The 21,859-nt window shown below is 38.4% G+C and overlaps 2 protein-coding genes across 2 annotated transcripts; both read right to left on the bottom strand.

The window, feature by feature from the left end:
* Positions 1–417: 417 nt before the first annotated feature.
* mus81 (MUS81 structure-specific endonuclease subunit) lies at positions 418–8,774 on the bottom strand. Its single transcript, XM_074623905.1, has 17 exons — positions 8,659–8,774; positions 8,308–8,468; positions 6,753–6,882; positions 6,448–6,533; positions 5,192–5,332; positions 5,028–5,108; positions 4,806–4,894; positions 4,491–4,694; positions 4,211–4,381; positions 4,003–4,130; positions 3,788–3,900; positions 3,397–3,516; positions 2,626–2,721; positions 1,643–1,774; positions 1,414–1,517; positions 958–1,041; positions 418–747 (listed from the first exon to the last, which is right to left on the bottom strand). Exons 2-17 carry the CDS (start codon positions 8,455–8,457, stop codon positions 681–683), a joined length of 1,896 nt encoding a protein of 631 aa, XP_074480006.1. The 5' UTR covers positions 8,458–8,468; positions 8,659–8,774; the 3' UTR covers positions 418–680.
* A 3,581-nt stretch (positions 8,775–12,355) lies between these two features.
* ovol1a (ovo-like zinc finger 1a) lies at positions 12,356–21,613 on the bottom strand. The gene is made up of 5 exons (XM_074623967.1): positions 21,015–21,613; positions 14,182–14,414; positions 13,478–13,681; positions 13,132–13,276; positions 12,356–13,049 (listed from the first exon to the last, which is right to left on the bottom strand). Exons 1-5 carry the CDS (start codon positions 21,112–21,114, stop codon positions 12,730–12,732), a joined length of 1,002 nt encoding a protein of 333 aa, XP_074480068.1. The 5' UTR covers positions 21,115–21,613; the 3' UTR covers positions 12,356–12,729.
* Positions 21,614–21,859: the final 246 nt, after the last annotated feature.

Genomic DNA, 21,859 nt, shown 5'->3' on the forward strand with positions numbered 1-21,859 from the left:
TTGATTGGTTTTTCAAAATAAAGTCCCAAAACAGTTGTATTTAGAAGGAATTAATACCTATAGTGACATGTAGATGAAATTAAATGAGTTTTAGAGTCACCTGAGAACATGTCAAATGGTACAGACGGTACCCAAATGGACAATTTGAAGACTCCCCGTTAACATGTGTCTGCTACAAACCTCTCCAACTTTACTCTGCTTCACTTTATTAGCATCAGTCTGTGCACAGTGTGATGTCCAGATGTTGTTTGCTGGATGTTTTGGGTTGCAGCTGCATCATTCCAAAGGGATATTCATTGTTCAGCGGAAATTAAATCTTTCATTTATGCTAAGTTCCATGTTCATTTACCTCGACCCAGTAACAGTAACATACAGTATATACGGATGCTTACACGTCTGCAGAAATCTCATGTGTCACCTTTCTTACAATAAACTTTATTGATGCAGTACGAGGATACATTTGTGAAATTCTTCATACATGGAGCATTACATTACATTAATGAAAAAATATAGCATCTTTATATTTACAGAAACATGTCTTCAAGTTAATTACATTCAAGTTAAGCAGGAAGTGAAAATGAAATACTAAATGTTTTCACATTACGAGGTAAGTTTGAGTTTCGTCTTTGAGACGGTAGATGTGTGAATGACTGAAGTAGTGTTGAGAGGTGAGTGTGTATCTATGACAGAGCTCCTTGAGTACAGTACAGCTGATAAACCGTTCTGCTCAGAGCTGGACCCAGGTTCCTGAAAAACAAACACAGAAAATAAAGCATTAACTAACTGGAACTACTCCTGGTGATGTCATTAAGGAGCTCTTGTGAATTGTTTTATCTTTTTTTAGCATATTTTGTTTTTCACTTTTCATTTACAGTTGCACAAAATATTTTAAGTTAAGTTAACATATCACGCTGACATCTGACAATGTTCCTTTTTTGTAATAAATACAATACAAACCTTTTGAGCTTCCCATATCGGATGGAAGAGAGGAGTTTCTCTTTCTGTGCTTCACCTGCACACCGATCATAGGCTGTAAGGAGACTGAGATGAGAGAGAAAGAGAGAGGCAGAAAGATTAAAAATAATAATACTCAATCTCCTACAGTAGCTTGGGACCATAGTGCTCGTTATTGTCTCTCCATCTCTGAAACGCTTCGCCGATATTGTAGCTCGCTAGATCTCAGATGTATGCGATATCTATATTTTGGCACCCAACAACACGACAATATGACATTTTAGATGTGTAACTTAAGCCCACTGTTAGTGTTAGCCTCCAGTCTTCCTCGGCTGTAAAAAGGTTTATAAAGCTTTGTTGCCGCTGCGTGAAATGGTGAGTGCATCACAAGGGGGAAAAAAGGGAGATAAAGGGTAGGAATACCTGTCGGGTGAGTGAGTGAACTGTCTGTTGAGTTACCTGTGAGGAGTGCTGTATTGCTCCAGTATAGCAGCTGCCTTGTCTCCAGACAAACCGCTGACCTGCATCAACTGTCTGGCAAACACTTCCTTCACTGTCTGACACTAGAAGAGGAAACAGGGATTGATGTATTCACAAACACAAAATGTGACACCGCATTTAAAGAAAAATAAATAACTTAAGGACCGACAGTGTAATTCTTTATTTGTATAAATAACAGGACACACACCTTGTTTTTGATGGCACCATAGTTGAACTCTGCAAAAGAAATGAGAGAGCAGGAGGGGGTCCCGCTCTCCTCCTCTTCATCACTACCTCCATCACCCTCCAGCTCTCTGGAGCGACAGATCAACGTACAGTTCTGAAATAAAGATTAAAGTGTGAAGTAGGGCTGCAACTAATGATAGTTTTCATTGTTGATGAATCTGTCGATTGTCGTTTGGTCTACAAAATGTCGATCAAAGCCCAAGATGACGTCCTCAAATATCTTGTTTTGTCCACAACTCAAAGATATTCAGTTTACTGTCATAGAGGAGGAAAGAAACCAGAAAATATTCACATTTAAGAAGCTTGAATCAGAGAATTTACACTTTGTTTCCTCTTAAAAACGACTCAAACCAATAATTAAAATTGTTGGCGATTAATTTAATAGTTGACGATTAATCGTTGCAGCTCTGATGTAAAGCATATGTCACAGGCTGCTAGACTTTAAACTGGAACAAAGAAGAGACAACACATCACTCCTGTTCTGGAGAATTGAACAGAATTGATTTGAAAAATGTTACTATTTGTTTTTAAAGTCTTAAATTACTAACCTGCTGACTCCATATTCTGCTCTCAGGCCCCTCAGGTCATCCTCACAACAACTCCTCTCAGTCCCTGACTCTTGCCTCACTCTGTTGCTGCTCCAAGGCTCTGGAGTCGCCTCCCGTCCAATATTAAAAGACGTTTCTCACCAGTGTGATGAGAAAAATGCGGTGCAGGAATGCGGAAAATCTGCATGTAAATTCTATGCACACCGAGTCCGGGTCCGGTGCGAATTATCCGCCTTGCCGTGTTCCATTTTCGCAATGAGTTTCCTCCTAAATAGCGCCGTGTCCACGTACCAGATGTGGATTAATCCTTCCCCAACAAATGCACAATTTAACCTATTTAGGAACTTATCTAGGTCTGAGAGCCGCAGACAGGGTAGGGGAGTTGTGTGTTTTTTACCTGATACAGTTTAATCAGGTATCGTGTCATGACGGTGAGGTAGGCCGCCGACTCCCTCACATCCTGGACTCTCTTCACAAAGAAGCCATCAACTACCTAACACACAAACACACATAAATGACAAAAACGTATATACAGTACACACACCAAATCACATCGGCAAACTATAACCAATAAATAAAAACATACATCTAGAAATAAATATAAAATAAATGCAAAAAATAAAAAATAAAAAAATGTATAAATAAATTGAAAAATGTATAAAAATACATAAATTAATAAAAGGGAAATTTTAACAAATTAAAAAGCATAAAAAAAGAAATAAGCAAATTAAAACGGAAATATCAATGTTTGTTTATCAATTTTTTAATGGCTACATTTATTTTCAATATTATTTTTGCTACATTTAATGACTATTTATTAATTGAGTCATTTATTTATTCATTCATTTATTTTTCATTTTGGCAGGTATCATCCTCCATATATTTCCACAACTTTGCTATCAAAAAGTTGTGATAAAATTATGTATAAGCGAGTTTTTACTAAAAATCAAAAATCACAGTAACAATACAAATGACATTCAATTTTGAACTTTAAACTGCAATATAACAAATACTAATTATACATAAAAACATAAATACAACAAAGGAAATACTATGTTGAAATATACATGAAAATATAATCTATAACACATTTATGTGCTGCAAGTTATTTGCCAACATGTATGTTAGTAAAACGGACATGCAAGTGTAGGAGTGTGTGTTGTCCCACCTGTGTGTTGACGATGGCCTGCTGCAGGGTCGTTTCAGGTAAACTCAGGTGGGAGGCCGCCGACCCACACTCCTCTACGAGATAGCACGGCCTACGAAGACCACACCTCTTCAGCCGAAACTGATTCAGGGAAGGAAGGGAGGAAGAGAAAAAGTGAAATCGTGGCTGTACCCAGTAAGACAAGACATAACAGGACCAATCTTTGACCTTCCATGCGCAAATGCCAAACAATTTCTGGTTAAAACTTCTCAAATATGATGATTTTGGCTACAAAACAAGCAATTTGAAGCCGTCATGAGGGGCTCTAGTATTGTGGTGGTAATTTGATGAAGTAAATAATTGCTAAATTATTATATAATAAATTAGAATTTGCAGCACATCACCAACCGACCTTCTGTTCCCTGAAGCGTCCATCGATGATGCTGCCACACAGGTCGTCCATCCTCTTCCTCTCGATGATGTAATCGAGGACGAGCTCCCTGCCTTCAGGGGCACGCAGCTGACCTGGAGAGAGAGAGAGAGAGAGAGTAACAGGAATAAGATTAGGTGATGCATACGTGCCGATCACACGGGTGATTGTGATTGTCTTGTGTGCGCGTGTGTTACCTGGAACAGGTGCAACCTTTTCTCGAGCGACCCACAGGAAGTCTCCGACGTTTAGCTTCCTGACGTCGAAGTTGACTCCGTTTCTCTGAAGCTCTTTGACCAGCTCCTGCTTGCGGTGGCTGCTGCCGCTGCTCAGACAGATCAACACGTCATGAAATACACATGTATACCTTTGATTCACACGGATATATCCAGACGGATCACTTACCCGGTTGTCTCAATGAAGTCAACACAGAGTATAATCTCGTAGGCTCCAGGTAGAAGACATCCTGCGTTTGGCTTTCTGCTTGTTGGCTGTGCATTCTGGGGTTTTCCTGAAAAACTCATCACATCAACTTCACTCCTTGGCTCGGCAACGCAGGTCGGCCTCTCTGTAGTGCTGTGGAGAGAAGATGATTCCTTTTGTCCCAAGCAGACTTCAATTATTTCCACTCCTTGATGGCCCATGAAAAAGACGGGTGGAGTGGAAAAGGTTTAAGCACACTCACTGTATTCTGTCTTCTTCCTTCTCTTCTTCGTCGTCATCACTAGCAGTAAGGTCCACAAGCTCGGGACCACCGTCCTCTCCCTCCTCGTCCACCTCTGTCTCACTTCGAGCCTCCTCTCTGTCCCCCTCCGGGCCGTCTTTAGTCCCTGGTTCTACCGACTCCAGTCGCTCCGCCAAAGCCAGACCATCTTCTGTCAGAGAATACCTGAGCGAGGAAGGAGAGTGAACACAGTTTGAAGTAGGTGGAGTGCAGAGTTAACTGTAGAATAAATATATAACGGCTGTAGTAATAGTTGTGTGTGTGCTTCCTGTGTACCTTGCAGGGTTGTGGGTCTTTATCACGAAGTTCTTCTGAATCAGAGTGCTCACTGACGACCAGGCCGTGTACTTACTGCCTAGATCCGGCTACAAACACATAAAATATGACTCAATTTTGAAATAAACCTACTGCACAAGAAGATCAATACCAGGGGTTGACATGAGTAAAAGGAGAAAGGTGGCTTGGGATATGTTGTGTTATAAACGATATTTCACTTACGACAGTGAAAGATTTATCGCAGAGATGCTGAGCTTCTGTTTGGAGCTCCATCTTAAACATGTAACCTTTGCTGCCCGGGATCTACAGAGAGAGAGATGATGATGATGATGATGATTACTGAGGCCACAATGCAACACTTGGAAGTGTGCTGGAGAAAGGTGTACCTGCGACTGTCTGTAAAGTGTGAGCAGTACAGCATGACCCCCAGACCTCTTCTGGGGTACGTACTCCCTCTTCTTCTTCCTCCCTCCTCCTCTTCCTCCTCCATCTCCTTTGTCTTTCCCTTGATCCCCTGCTGCATTCTTCTACAAGGAAAGATGGATCACACACACATCAACAAATGAAAAAAAAGATAAAAACTTATCATTTTACTTTCCTCTTATTGATAAATGAAATAAAACGGAGTGATGCAGAATTTACTGTTCATAAAATATTTAATATTTCGCATATTTACTGTTTGATTAGTAGCAGCAGTCGTAGAGGATTATTTTAATAATACCATCACCATCAACAGTAAATAAATGAACAAAGTATTGTAAGAAAGTGCCCTCTTTTATTGTGGGTACAGATTTAGAGCTGCGGAATAGGAGACAATATTTGACAAGATGTTGTTCTGCTACAACAATATTGTAAGATAAAGTTTAAAATGTGTGTTTTTCTTAAAGGGTGCATCGTGTTAGCTGAATAAAATGAACAGCAAATGCTTCTGCCTGCTTGATTTTACCTTGCTCTCTACACATCTTAGGTGTGCGGGCTGTTCTTGTATATAGTGTTATCTATGTTGCACCTTGATCCCAGAAAAACACTCACTCAGAGATCTGTGGTAAAAATATATATAAATAAATAAAGTTTATTTGTATAGCACTTTTCCAAACATAGTTACAAAGTGCTTTACATAAGTTAAAATAGTGCAAACATCAAGATAAAAACAATACAGAATAAAAACATAGGCCAAAATAAAATGTTGAACATAAGACTTAATAAAACAGTGTATTCAAAAAGTCAGTAATATGAAATTATAATGACAATAAACTTGATTTGATTTGATCATCGTATAATTTTTGTGTGTGTATGCAGTCTGTAACAGCATTAACACTCAGGCCAGATTTTGTCTCCTTATTTGATGAAGTCCTGTCAAGGTTGAAACCGGTTGTTCTTTTTAATTGTCATGAACAATCCATGCAGCTAATAAAGGCTTCTTATCTAAACTCAGAATACTCCTGCTCCTCTACGAGTTTGCTTTATTGCACGTTTGAGTAATTCTCAGGTATTTGGTCGACTAATATTGTTTGATTTGACTCTGTCAATATTGCAGAGCCGTGGGCAGAGTCTACTTCCTCAGAGGTTTCACAGACGTTTACTTCATTGTGTCTTTACTCGATGAGACAAACACAAACACTCCCTATTTAACCCTGCTTACCTTTCTGGAGGGAGCCAGGCTGTTGTTGTCCGGTCTGCCAGGAGGCGGCGCTCCTTCAGGGAGAGAGTGAATAGGAGCGTCTGAACCTGCAGAAGAGGTAAAGAGGGAAAAGGTGAAGACAGAGGATCTGGTGTTATTAGCTATGAAAACTGATAACTTCGAGATTATATATATATATATATATATATATATTCAGGCTCTCTGTAACGTCCTTTTACTTTTCTGTCTGGTGTTTTACAGAAACACAACTCCTTGAAATAGTCGATTAATGCAAACTTTAATCCATCCATCCATCCGTTTCTCACCGTTGTCTCTACGGTACCGTTGCAGTTTGTCATCCAGTATTTTACAGATGCCGTCTCCAAAGTTCTGCAGGATCTTTGCTTCTTTGGCGTTTTCGAGCGGTAATGGGTACTTATTCAAGGAGCTGATGGCCTGCAGGGAGACAAAAACACACACATAAATGTAGATCTGTTTCTTTCCACTGATTTTCATCTTATATTCAGTATAAAAAACGCTGGTGAATCGTTAAATATAATGACTGTTAACTGGACTGTAAGAACACATTGGTGATGTCTGATGTCCGCAAAAACAAATTCAACAAAATGTGAAATTAGTGTGTGCATACAACATAAAATCTGTCATCTTTTATCTGTCTATACGTCTTTATTCTGGAAAATATTCAACGTTTCAAAATGTTATGTAACCAGTCATGTAGAAATCTTCAAAAACTATTTATTTAGTAATCAATTACTAATTATTATTTTGTATGTGCTGTTTTTTTTTTTTTTTTACAATTAAGTAATTAATTAATTATTTTTGTATGGTTTCTATCTTACTACCGTGAATTATATTATTGTAGTACTTATGACCTTTAATTTTAAATAATTAATTAAATTATTTAAAAAAATATTTTCATTTTTATTTTTCTGTAATTGAACTTGTTCTGTAACTCTAACTCTCGGGTGGGAGGAAGGCTGGACATGTTTCTGTGTGGGAGTGAGAAGCGATGTGTATGTGTGTCTATATGTATGTACATATTAAATGTTAAATGTAAGATATCATTTTTTGTATTATGGCACCGGTGTTATGATCTGTTATGTTTGTTATGCTATGTTTGAAAAAAGGAATACAAATATTTTTATATATATATATATATATATACACACACACATATATATATATATACATAAATCATAATATTTTATTATGAAAATGAACCATTCTGCATAAATGTGTACTTTTATTTTTGGTACATTAAGTATATCTTGATGTTAATACTGTGGTATTACTACTTTTACTTAAGTAAAATATAGGAATACTGCTTCCTCCACTGCATAACAGTTACCTGCACAAAACACACACACCTGTAACCTGCAGTGTGATCAACACACCTGTAAACAGGTAAACAGGTGCTGATGTTTACCTTCTGGTAGGTGTACTGTGATCAACACACCTGTAAACAGGTGAACAGGTGCTGATGTTTACCTTCTGGTAGGTGTACTGTGATCAACACACCTGTAAACAGGTGAACAGGTGCTGATGTTTACCTTCTGGTAGGTGTACTGTGATGAACACACCTGTAAACAGGTGAACAGGTGCTGATGTTTACCTTCTGGTAGGTGTACTGTGATGAACACACCTGTAAACAGGTGAACAGATGCTGATGTTTACCTTCTGGTAGGTGTACTGTGATCAACACACCTGTAAACAGGTGAACAGGTGCTGATGTTTACCTTCTGGTAGGTGTACTGTGATGAACACACCTGTAAACAGGTGAACAGGTGCTGATGTTTACCTTCTGGTAGGTGTACTGTGATCAACACACCTGTAAACAGGTGAACAGGTGCTGATGTTTACCTTCTGGTAGGTGTACTGGATCTTCAGTTTCTTCTCTTTGGCCTCGTCTCGGAGCTCAGTGAGCCACTGGAGGAACAGCGGGTTCGGGCAGGAGGGCAGGGCTCGTTTCCGACCCAACCGGACCCGTGGAACCGGTTCCGAAGCTGGCATCCCTTCTGGACCTGACAGGAGAGGAATGACACAGTTAACACTTAGCTAGTTAACATAAGCTAATGTTAGCGAACCCTGATTATCTGGCACTTTTAAGGTTTTCACCGACAAGTTACCATATTTAGAAGTAGTAAGCAACACTTATAGAGAGATTGAGCAGATAATAAGTGAGGTAAATCGTGTCTGTGCGTCTTAAATCACCTTTAACTTGAGAGTTTTAGCAGCAGCAGCTAACTGGCGCCACCTGTGTTCAAAGACACAGCGCACTTCCGTGTTTACATCGTGACGTCACCGGAAGTAGGCGGGGCGAGATGCAGTAATACAAACAGTGACATCTAGAGGCTGATATTATAATAAAAAGACTAATATATGTATTAATAAAAGTAAATTAATCAGTGGTGGAAGAATTTTTTTAATTTATTTATTTCATTATTTATTTTTCATTGTATTCTGCTGTCTTTGATGTGAATTTAGTTTGTGCTTTGGGCTTGAAAAGTGCTCTACTAATATTGTTGTTATTATTATTATTATTATTATTATTAAGTATTAAGACTTTTTACTAGAGTAAAAATAGCAAAACTACAGTGTAAAAAATATTTAAGAATAGTATGGAAATAGATGTATTTAGATATTTTACTTACTAATATTACTAATTTTATAAAACATTACATAATATATCATATTCAATATTTTATAGTATTATATATAATATATATTACTAATATTATAAAATATTACATAATATATCATATTTTATATTTTATAGTATTATATATAATATATTATATTACTCATATTATAAAACATTACATAATATATCATATTTTATATTTTATAGTATTATATAATATATATTATCTTACTATTATATATATTTTATTATTATATAATACATATTACTTATATTTTACTAGAGTAAAAGTAGCAAAACTAAAGTTTAAAAAATAGTATAGAAAAATAAATCGATAAATTAAATAAACTATAAATAAAATATATAAATAAATATAAACAAGTATAGAAATAGTATAGTAATAGTAATAGTATAGAAATATAAGTATTCAGATATTTTACTTACTAATATTACTAATATTATATAACATTACATAATATACAATATTTTATATTTTATAGTATTATATATAATATATTATATTACTAATATTATATAACATTATATAATATAACATATTAAATATTTATTTTATATTATATTTTTATATTAACTTTTGAGTTTTTACGCTACCTGAAGGCCACCGTAGTTCTAAACTTGACACAGTGCTCAAATTAATCTTCATGTTCCCAGCTTTCAGATGATGTACACCACTTCTATGTGACATCTACTGTTAACCTGCTATCTCCCCCTAAAGACCCCATGTACCCCTTAAAAAAAGACAAAAACAGGTCTATTGTGGGTCTCAGAGGGTTAAGTAATAATAATAATAATAATACATTTTATTTATAAAGCGCTTTTCTAAAAACTCAAAGACACTTTAAGTGTTGAAATATAGCTTTAACAATATGCTGATGATTCAGAAGATGCATGTTGTGACTGACAAAGTGAGTTTCGGTGCCTCTTTAACACAATCAGTGTCAGTTAACTCCCAAGACCGTTATGTGGTTGTTAACTGACTCCGTCTCGGTGTATCCTCAGGCTGAAGGGCGTCTGCAGGATTCCTCCAACAAGACCCGACAGAGACCAAGAATCCAACCTCACCCTCCCAACCACACAACCGCTCTCTGTCTTAAGACACACAGTCAAGAAGCTCGGAGGGGGAAAATGAAGCATAATTAGTGCATAACAGACATCTCTTTATGCACACAAAGTTTGACGAGGCAGTTGTAAAGACTAAGTTAAAGTAGTTAATGTTGTAAAACGAGGTGAACTTGTTGGACTGAAAAGTTAAATAATAGGAAACATTAAATATTACAGCTTAACAGGATTCAAAGACTCATTTATTTTGGTTTAAGGATGGAATGACATGCGTCTAATTGTGAACACATTTCCATATGTGACCACACATTCCTTCTGTCATTTTCTGTCATCACTCGGATGCTGTAACATAAACATTTGATCATTTATTTTTGCTTATATCCTTTATTACCTTTCGACCACCCACTAAGTTTGAGAAATGCTTGTCGTTGTAAAAGTGTCACCATTATAGCACTAACTAATATAACAAGTCCATTCTTAACTATCTATGTACATGCATGAATATACTGTATATGTGCTTTTGCATGCACCTGTTAATGTAAATATATACATGCAAATGAAGTTGCCTGTTCTTAAAGGACCAGTGTGTAACATTTCAGAGGATCTATTAGCAGAAATTGAATGTAATATTCATATCATTTATTTACCTTTACATACACATACTACATACTGTTTTACAAAACTGTTACACCTCTGTGTACATATATTACTTCTCATCATGCTACGATATACTACATCCTGTTTTCATTCAATGTTCCCATCTGAAATAATGTCTTCAACTAAATTACAAATTTACATTACTATTTTTTATTTACTTTTATTGCACGGCGTTGCTGAATAGTCGATTCTGATTGGTCAATCATGGCGTTCTGCGGTCTGTTATTTCTTTATAACAGACCGTTGCTATGTATAACAGACCGTTGCTATGTATAACAGACCGTTGCTATGTATAACAGACCGTTGCTATGTATAACAAATTGTTGCTATGTATAACAGACCGTTACTATGTATAACAGACCGTTGCTATGTATAACAGGCCGTTGCTATGTATAACAGACAGTTGCTATGTATAACAGACCGTTGCTATGGCCTCAGTTCTGATGTCAGACTCTGGCGGACCGTTTTTTGTGTCAAATTATTGATTTCTTCAGTAAGTAGCCGTGTAATAAGCGAGATAATGTACAGCTAGCGGGTCGTTGTTGTCGGGTTTTCTTTCACAACGATGACCGGCTCGCTGTACATTATCCCTTATGTGTTTATGTTTAAACCCTCTATTTTAACTGCGCTATGTTACGCCTAAATTATCCTTTTGCTTTTGCATTTACTTGTGTGATTTCCCCTTTTATATATATTATATATATATATATACATATTTTATGAGCTTTGTTGAAGGAACCTGAGAACCAAAGATTTTCATTGCCAATGACTGCTTTGCTGGAATAAACATACACCAAATAAAGAACCTTAACATGCTTGTGAAACCGCGGTAACGTGAGCCGCAGAGTGCAAAACCGTGGTACCTTCTAACCGTGGTTACTACGTTTTGCACCCAGCGGCTCACGTTACCGCCGTCTTGGAAAAGGAGGAGTGAGCAGAGGGGTACTCAGTTGGTTGCAATCTGCAACCACACCATTAGATGCCTACATACTGGTCCTGAACTGCCTGAAACGCCTTGCTTGAAGTCCCGCCTTTTCTTCCGTAACGTGGTGATGTCACCAAGTGACACATTTGCATAATACCTGCCTAGCTAGTTGGCACGACCTCTAACAAAGCTAGTTAGAGCGGAGCTGGAGTAGAGTCCGAAGAGTTTGGTTCGGTTGACCAATCACAACAGAGAGGGGCCAGCTGACCAATCAGAACAGACTGTTCTCTTTAAGACCCCAAGGGGGTCTTAAAGAGACAGGCGCTAAAACAGAGCGTTTCAGACATAGGGTGAGAAGAGGTGCTGCAGCACAGCCGGTTATGAGAAAAATAAAGTGTTTTTTGAACATTAAAGCGTGTAAACATGTTCTAGTAGAAACCTAAAATACAACTATGCACCGGAAAATAAGCATAATAGGTCCTCTTTAATCAATTTAATTTCTAAAAGCACCACCTATCAACCAAGTTATTGGTCACACAGTTAACTTGTTGAACCAGAATGCATCCATAATATAACTTAAATTAAAAGCACGACTCATTCTCGTGTAATATATTACTCCCTTTAATGAACAAAGTACTTTTTTTCATAGAAAAACATTTTTTTGCTGTACAGAGACACGCCCACAGGAAAATATTCACACGCTATACAGACGAAGAAGAAAATGATGGTAGCTTGGTACTGTCGAACATGTTAATTAGCTTCTCCACGTCACAATCCCATGTAAAAATATATATATTAGTCAGACACTGCATTGTTTGGTGCATTATTTCATTTAAGTCTGTGATATATACAGATACCCAAATCCATACACGCGTACATTCATACATATACATACATTTACTTCCCCCCATACTATGTAACCTGACTCGTATCACTTCACTTATATGTCCGTATGAGCTTCCAGGCTGCCGTCTCTAACCTACTGGCCTGCTGATCCAGTGGTGTCGTCACTATCAGCGCCCTGAGGAGAGCCTGGAGACGACCCTTCTCCTCCTCCGGCTCTCCTCCCAGGCTTCCCCTTCAGCAGGGCGCTGTCGGGGTGAAACGAGTGGAGGTGGATCAGCAGCTCGTCCTGCGTTCCCGCCGTGAGGCCGCACTCCTCGCAGACGTACAGCTTGTTGCGTCGCTCTTTGTAGGCGTACTTCTGGGTGACGCTGTGGATCTTCTTCATGTGGGACTCCAGCGAGCAGCGCTGGGTGAAGGCCTTTTCGCAGAGGCTGCACTTGTAAGGACGGACTCCTGTTTAAAAGAATAAAATAAAACTCATAATCTTGCTTCTATTACCTTCGTCTGTTTATGTGTGAAAGCACGAGCAGCTTACCTGTATGCGTGCGAACGTGTCTCTTGAGGTCAAAGGTGTCGTTGAAGCCTTTGCCGCAGAAGGTGCACAGGTGTCTCTTGGTGTCGAGGTGACACTTGAGATGTCTGTTCAACATTCGCTGGTACTGGAAGGTCTTCTGGCAAATCTGCATGCAGCAACAATGCAAACAAAAATAAGTTTACATTCAGTGTTTCTCACCAAAAGGCACCACTGTGTGTATCCTCAAAGTCTAACAAACACGATTAATGCATTTTCTTTCCCCCTAAACATGTACAATGTCGATTGTTTGTTTACATCCATGTTTGCTTATAAATTATATTACTTTCTATATTCTGGATTTCCGTACCTGGCACGCATACGGCGGCGTCGACAAACTCTGACTTTGACCTGTCGATCTGGTCACCATGGAGACCGCTTCCATGGGGTCGGGGTCTGTCGTCAAGGCGACTGGCATCACGGTGGCGTTTGGAGTGAGGGACGGCGGTGTGGGAAGAGGAGGGAGAGGAAGAGGAAGAGCAGAGGGATCGGGCGGCAACTCGCCTGTAGTTACCTGGTGGAGAGAATTACATTCAACTTCATTGATCTGCAATTATAAACTTCCGTCTTCACAGGAAACAACTTGATTAGGTTTAGGAAAAGATTGTGTTTTGTGTTAAAATAACTATGGAAGTTACATGACAAATAAATCCACGTTGACTTCCTCCCTACATGGCGCTTGTTGCTCTTTATACTTCCTGGTTCATAATTACGTGGAACCTGAACTAAGATATTTGTGCAATTAATCCATTCAATAAGAAAAAACACCCGTTTAAGGGGTGTAGTTCTGAAATTTTGACCAACATATGTCAGTTGTGTGCCTCCAAACCCTCCCTCCTTATTGTAAGTATACAGCAAAACAAAGATTATCATTATTAGCTTTGACAATGTGAGGAACGTTCACACCTCAAACATGAATAATGTGTTATTAATGTTCAATTTTGGGAAGAAGAAACAAACAAAAAAGTTCTTAAAATGCTCTCCACTCCTGTCGGTCACTGCTGGTTTCCTCACCTTGATTTTGGACCGGATGAAGGTGGAGTGTCTCAGCGCCCTCCGTCTGATATCGGTTCTTCCCGCCGGTGAGGGCGGCGGGCTCCGCGGTCGGCCCAGCATCGTGCTGGACGGAAGCTCGGCGTGCGTTTGCGTGTCGGAGGAGGGGGTGTGTTTGGTGAGGCAGAGCGGCGTCATCTCGGCGGGGCTGGCCTCGGCCACCATCATCAGGACGGCCAAAGGGTAGATGGATGCTGGAAGGAGAGAGAGAGGAAGTGTCACCTTAAGTCTCTTTTTAAACTTGAAACTATTTATTTTTACTATAATTAATCATTTTGGTCTCAGTCGACTAAGATTTCTTTAGTCGATTAGTTGTTTTTTATGCTTTTTTTCATGCTGAATGACTTCTTTTTAAGAAACGTATGAGCACATCTCAGGTAAACACCAGGTGTTTTACAGATCTGTCGATTAAATCAACTAATCAAATAGTCGGGTGTTAGTCAACTAAGACTTTTATTGGTCGAGGACAGTCCTAAAAATTATTATTATTTAGCAGTATTTTTTTAACTTGATTATTTGGATCACAAAATGAGCTTCTGTGGCAGCACATCACATCGATAAATCATGAAAATTAACAAAAAAAAAGCGTTTTTTGACATCTAACACACCTTCTCTTACTTCATCCTGATGACACAGTTGCCACTGCACAACATTGAGTTTATAAATGTAACTACAGCCTTAAAAAAGACAATAAATCTCTTTAAAAACTAGACAGAAAAGGAGGACGGAGGGTGGGAGAGTGTAAGGGAGCCAAGTCTTCTATTATAGTGTTTCACAACGAGCAGCCGGCCTGCACCGCCTCATATTTGCACAATCTCTCAATTAGCAAACATGCAGAGTTAAATATGTATTTGTGTGTATGTGTGTGTGTGTGGGTGTGTATGTGGGTGTGCACATGTTTGGTCTATTGTTTTGTGGTACTTAGTTTGCATGCACACACTTGCCCCACACACACACGCACACACACGACACACACATTACAGTTAGACTTGTCCGACCAGACGGGCTTGCAGCACCAGCTCTGTAACCTTCCTCAAACAATCCACCTCCGCAGGGTTGGATGCCTGTCTGTGTGTGTGTGTGTGTGTGTGTGTGTGTGTGAGTACAATATAACAAAACACTCAGAGAGAGGGAGATGTAGGCTCATAGAAACCTTTGAGACAGGTGTGTGTGCGTGTCTTTGTGTGGTGTGTGCAGGTAGCCCGAGGGCAGGTGCGCCTCCACTCGCTGAAGACAACGAATCTGTTGACTCTGCGGGGCCTCAATCAGATAAAACTCAAATGTGGATGCAAATGAAGCTCCACGGTAAAAGATGAAAAGACGGAAACAGCAGCCGATGTGTTAACCAGCAGGTAACGGTTCGCTGAGACACATGATGTCACTCACAGAGCCTCTACGGATCTCAGTAATAATAATTCACACTGATCTTCTATCCCGATACAGATCATTTAATACCTCGATAACGATAAATATCATCATATCGCATGTTTTCTGGCAATTAATGATGATAAAGCCCGTTTTGGATACTCCTGTGTGAATTAAATACGTCACAAATGAAAAGTATTTTCTCATTTAATTAAGAACTTTAGTGCAAAATGAACACAACAAGTGAATTTTAAAGTGAAATTATAAAGAATAAAATAAATAAATACTTACATAAATACACTGTTTGTTAATCACATTGAACATGTGGTAATGTAATGTGAGATGTAAAAACAAAACAGCTATCTTCAAATAATATGCCCTCAAAATAGTGCAGATTTTCTGAGATATTTAAGCTACTACGTTATTATTAATTTAGAGGTAATGTGTATCTCGATATATGATTTCATGACGATACGATTCCATTGAAAGACGATAAATTATCATATTGAATTATCGCCCTCCTTTACTTTACCTAAATAAAATACAGCTCAAAATCTGTCGAAATTACAATTTATATAAGGAACCTGACCAAAGAGTGAATAGGAAGACACTTGCAATTTACATTTACAATTTAGAAGCTGGAATCAGAGAATTTTAACTTTTTGTTTCTTAAGAAATGACTCAAACTGATTAATCAATTATCATAATAGTTGCAGATTACTTTAATAGTCAACAACTATGTCAGTGACCAGCTCATATATCATTTTTCTTAATTATTCCCCGTGTGTGTGGTGATAGTTTCTGTGGCGACTGCTGCTGGCTGGACATTTAATCTCATCTCGTATTGTTTGTTCACTTCTCCTCCCCCCTCACCAATGAATGAAGTGTGTGTGCGTGTGTGTGTGTGTGTGTGTGTGTGTGTGTGTGTGTGTGTGTGTGTGTGTGTGTTTTGGGAGGAAGGGCGACTGTGTTCACGACGAAACAGAGAGTTGTGTTGTTCTGAATGCACCTCTTGAATATATCCATTTAACGTCGCTCAGCTGGGAGAAAGAAAAAGAGTCAACAATCGGTAGATAACTTTAACAAACACGAGGTGAGAGTCTGAGCCTGAGTGTGTGTGTGTGTGTGTGTGTGTGTGTGTTTGCTGAAGGCGTACTGTCTGACGCAGTAGGCTGTCTTTAGAGTCCGTTACATTTCCTTCCATCCAATAAACATTAACCTCAGAGCAGCAGCCTCAGGAGAGACCGAGAGAGGAAACCCTCGGTGTCATACGATGAGGCCAAAGTGTTGAACTATTCCTTTAATAACCACATTTAAAGGGACTATTTGTAAGAATCAGAATAGCTTGTTAACAGCAACACCTGTGGCCGTTAAGTCAACAAAAGTCAGCGTCCTGTTGCTCGCGCTTGCTCGCTCTACATAGACATGAACAAGCATCGCTCAAAACAGTGAGGCGACACACGTCAGCTAAAAGCACAATATCACTCTATATTTCAGCTGCTTGGCAGTAATGTTAGCTGACCAGACGAAGGTCTCTCCATGAATCAATGCTGATGAAAAAGATGTTTTTTTGAGTCTGTAGAATATGATGTGTAGGCCAGGACGACAATATTTCATTTAAAATGGTACTTTGACCACAAATTTTGCCGTTAACAAATATTCAGCCTCCTGTGAGTTGTAAATTGCAGGACGCCACATTGCGATTTCGATAAAATTTAGATTAATTGTGCAGCTCTAATCTGCCGATTATTTTCTCGATTAATCGTTCGGTTTATTAAATGTCAGAAAAAAGTGATAAATGTCCGTCCCAGTTCCTCAAAGTCCAAGGTGATGTCTTTAAATGTTAAATGTTTTTCAGTTCAAAACACAAATATATTCACTTTAATATAATATTAAATAGAAAAACAGCATTTTCTGACATTTTGTTATCGATTATCAAAATAGTTGCCGATAATTTCAGTATTTTAGTCGACTAATCGTTGCCACTCTAGTGGGTATTGGCCTGAAAAACACAGTACTGGTCAAGCTTTGAACATAATATTAATATACTAATATATCAAATTATCATGTTGTCTTATGCTTCCTTCCTGGAGTTGTACTTAAATATAAAAAGATAATTTTATTTAACTTTTAGATTTAAAAAATGGAAGAGTAGAACAGTTTTAATCTTGGACTTTTAGTTTTTTTTAATAAATCATATTATTAATGTAATTATTGTTATTGTTATTATTATTATTATTAATGAATTTATTTTGTACAATTATTTAATCAGATAAGTCAATTGAGAACTAATTCTCATTTATAATTCTCATTATTATTATTATTATTATTATTAATAATAATAATAATAATAATAATAATAATAATAATAACTAGGGCCTTTTGTTAACTGAATATCTACATATTACAAAAGCAAATTTTTCCATAATGTTTTTAATCATTATTTTATGTTAAATTTCTTTATTTCTTTTAGCTCTTTCCACTACTGAAGCACTGTGGTTTTCCTATAAAGATAATAAAATATTATCTTTAAAAAACTCTTAATAAGAGCTAAAATGTCACTTCTCATCCATCTCACACCACAAAGTTTATTGACCTTTAAACATTAATAACAGTGATACAGTTTATAATAATAATTATATGTTTGAACTTCCTTTTCCCCTCTACTTTGTGTTTTAATTGTCTTCTTTTAGCAGCGTGACGCCTCTTATAGTTTCTCTTTTTTTGTTCTGTATTAAACTCTTATTGTATTTATAATCAGTGTCATGTCTGATCTCTGATAAACCAGCTGAACTGAGGCTGATCATCCAGCAGAAAACAGGCCGTGACACATTGTGGATTAGGAGTTAAAAATAAACGCCTACACAGAAAACTGTCCAAACTGATGGCACCTGGCGCCTCATAAAAGTATTCAACAAGCCTGTTTCTGACTGTAATTATCATACCTCTCTCTCTGTGTGTGTGTTTCCTTCAGCCACTGCACACTTAAACACACGTCAGGCAGGTACGTCAAGTAACGGCACATACCAGAAACCTTAGCTGAGACAGTTGCTGGGTTTGGTGAGGAGTGTTAACTGTGACGCTTAGAGGTTTCTGTTCTATTTTAGGGATCGGTTCTCGTGGCAAATTGGATATTTTTTTAATGAAAAAGAAGTTTTCTACGACTGATTCTCATTTAGGAGTGTTACTTTAACTCCACAAGAGCTTTAAAGTCAGAGTAAACAGACAGGTAACAGAATCGCACCGAGATAAATAAGCACATTTGGTGTTTTTCTGTGCGTAAAACTGTCTTCCAAAAGCTTCTCATGTGCTGTTGATGAATCCAGAAGCTTCTATTAAGATTATTAACTGTTATTTAACGTGATTATTAGTTGTTTAAACGACCTGAAAATCAGCTGCGGTTCAGCTCATCTAAATGTTCCGGTTTCAAACACCAGAGAGGATGTAAAAGTCAATGATTAAAAGTTAACGGTGCTGAGAAGTGGAGGATAAGAGACAGAAAGAGAGGGAGAGAAAGAGGTTTAGGGTGTAGTCCGTTACTTGTTATCTGATACCGACGTGGTCTTACAATAAAAAACTCCGCCGATGGCGACAATGGAGATTGTTCTAAAGAGCAGTTGGTTGGTTAAAGAGGTGGACTCCCTTCACTTTGTCATTTAAATGCAAAGTAAGGGGGGGGCGTCAAGCTCCGTTTTGACAGTTAACATGTCAGCTCTTGCACAGAAAATGTTATTTCCTGTAGCAATAATGTCAGAACATGAGTGGACAAACTGGAAAAACATCAGCATCAAAGCCCCAAAATCACAACCCAGTAACTCAATGTTGTTACCAAAAGGAACGGAAGTGAATGAGCAGTCATGAGGCTACATAACAGGTCTGAATCTGAGCTGCAGAAGTGAATGAGCAGTCATGAGGCTACATAACAGGTCTGTATCTGAGCTGCAGAAGTGAATGAGCAGTCATGAGGCTACATAACAGGTCTGTATCTGAGCTGCAGGAGTGAATGAGCAGTCATGAGGCTACATAACAGGTCTGAATCTGAGCTGCAGAAGTGAATGAGCAGTCATGAGGCTACATAACAGGTCTGTATCTGAGCTGCAGGAGAGAATGCAGAACTACGAGGAAGAAACGCTGCAATCAGGGGTTAAAGGTCGATGTGTGAAAAGCAACGGGCCCTTCTTGTGATAGATAGCTCGTTGTAGGCCGCAGTGACAGATTGACAGATATGGATAATAGGAGTGCAAACACACTGACAAGGTGTGTTTTAGCTTTAAATTGTATTTTTATAATTAAATATGTGGATTTAAAAAGGTTGTTTAGACGCAAATAAACCATTAAAATTATGAATAACTTGCCTATTTGACTTATTATCTGTACCTAAGGTCCACACAGAGCTAGGTAAGATGGCCTTTTCCTGGAATACACTGCAAGCTAAGTTGAAACTGGGAAATCTGATTACTTTTGATGAATTTAAAACATTAATGGATTTTACCAAAATGATAACATGGGAGACACAAACTGGAACCATCCTAATATATATTATCAAGAACACCAAAGAACATCAGCAATATCAAAAACAAGGACAAGTGGTACCTTGCTACCTCTGCAAAAGAGATTCTTAATCTCAGTGAGTACTACCTGGTTAAATAAAATAAATTAAAAAAATAAATAAGCCAAAAGACAAACAAAGCTATGAACTCTCTCTCTCTCTCTCCATGGTCCGCTGTGTTTCCCGTTATTCGGTTATTTCCCGTTACAATCCCCCCTCCACCCCTCCCCCTTCCTCTTCCTCTTCCACCTTCTCCAACAGCCACACTGTCATTCCTGTTGGAGCCATGAAATCCATGCGTAATAGGTACCCAAAGACGAATAAAAGACTGAAAAATGTCAGAAACAAGGCTGAAAAACGGCTTACAAATGTCAGAATAAATGTCTAGAATAAAAGACTGAAAAATGTCTGAAAAAAGGCTGAACAATTTACAGAAAAAATGACTGAAAATGTCTGGAAAATGTCCGAAATAAAGTCTGAAAAATGTCAGAAAACAGGCTGAAAAATGTCCTAAAAAAGTCTGGAAAATGTCTGGAAAAAAAGTCTATAAAATATCCAAACAAGGCTGAAAAATGTCAGACAAAAAGGCTAAAAAATGTCCAAAAAAGACTGAAAAATGTCGGAATAAAGGACAGAAAAAAGGCTGAAAAAAAGTCTAAAGAATTTCAGATAAAAGGCTAAAAAATGTCCGAAAAAAGTCTGAAAAAGGCAAAAAACATTCCGAAAAAAGTTTGAAAAATGTCTGAAAAATAGGCTGAACAATTTCCAGACAAAAGGCTGAAAAAAACCCAATAAATGTCAGAACTAAATTTGCGCCCAGAGACGCGTCCTGACCCGCTACAGGTAAATAACAGACTCTCCTCTCCTATGTAAGACTCACCTGGGATGTAGACATCTCCTCTCTCATGATCCTGGACTTCGCTCCAGTTCCTCTTTCCAGGAGAAACACTCGCCTTTTTCACCAGAAAGGCTCTCGGCATGTTGAATTAACACTCTGTCCTTTATTTATCCGGTTATTTGTGGAGAAGTCGCGACGTAAAAAAAGTTACAAAAGCAGGAAACAAAAATGTCGGTGTCGTTCCTCTCAGGTGAGTCCTCTCTGCACCCTTTCTCCTCGTTTGGCTCACTTTATACCGCTTTAATCTCCTTTTTTAGTCCTCGCACACCTTTTCTCTCAATCTATCCAGTGAAAAGGGAAGGAGAAGTGTTACAGGTGAGTCCAGGTGAGTCCAGGTGAGTCCGCTCAGGTGTTCTACCTGGACAGGTAAAGACAGATATCACCTCCAGCGCTCTGAAATAACGGTGAGTGTGTGTGAGGGAGAGAAAACGGTCGTATTGTATCCTGATCACACACACACAGCAGATAGAAGGTGAGTCAGAAAGCTGCAGGTAACTCATTTGAAAAAAGCAGGAAACAAGCTGCAGTGCGCATGCGCGTCAGAAATAACGGTGACAAGCCTTGCCGAGAGAGAGAGAGGGAGTTGGGTTGTGGTTGTGGGTGTTGTTAGGCCTCCAGGAGACCTGAGACCTGCGGAACCGGTTTACCCATCCCTGATGCCTCTCTGCTGCTCCATTCCGCTTTAAGGTGTGGGGAACCGGTGCACATGACGACTACAAGAAGAAGATTTAGGGGAGTAGTGAGAGAAGGGAGGTTCAACAGAGCCGTAGTGGAACACAAGCAAGCTTATAATAAGAATAATACTATAATACTACTGATGAATCCTT

The sequence above is a fragment of the Sebastes fasciatus genome, chromosome 22 (genome assembly GCF_043250625.1).
Source record: "Sebastes fasciatus isolate fSebFas1 chromosome 22, fSebFas1.pri, whole genome shotgun sequence".
NCBI classification, from domain to species: Eukaryota; Metazoa; Chordata; class Actinopteri; order Perciformes; family Sebastidae; genus Sebastes; species Sebastes fasciatus.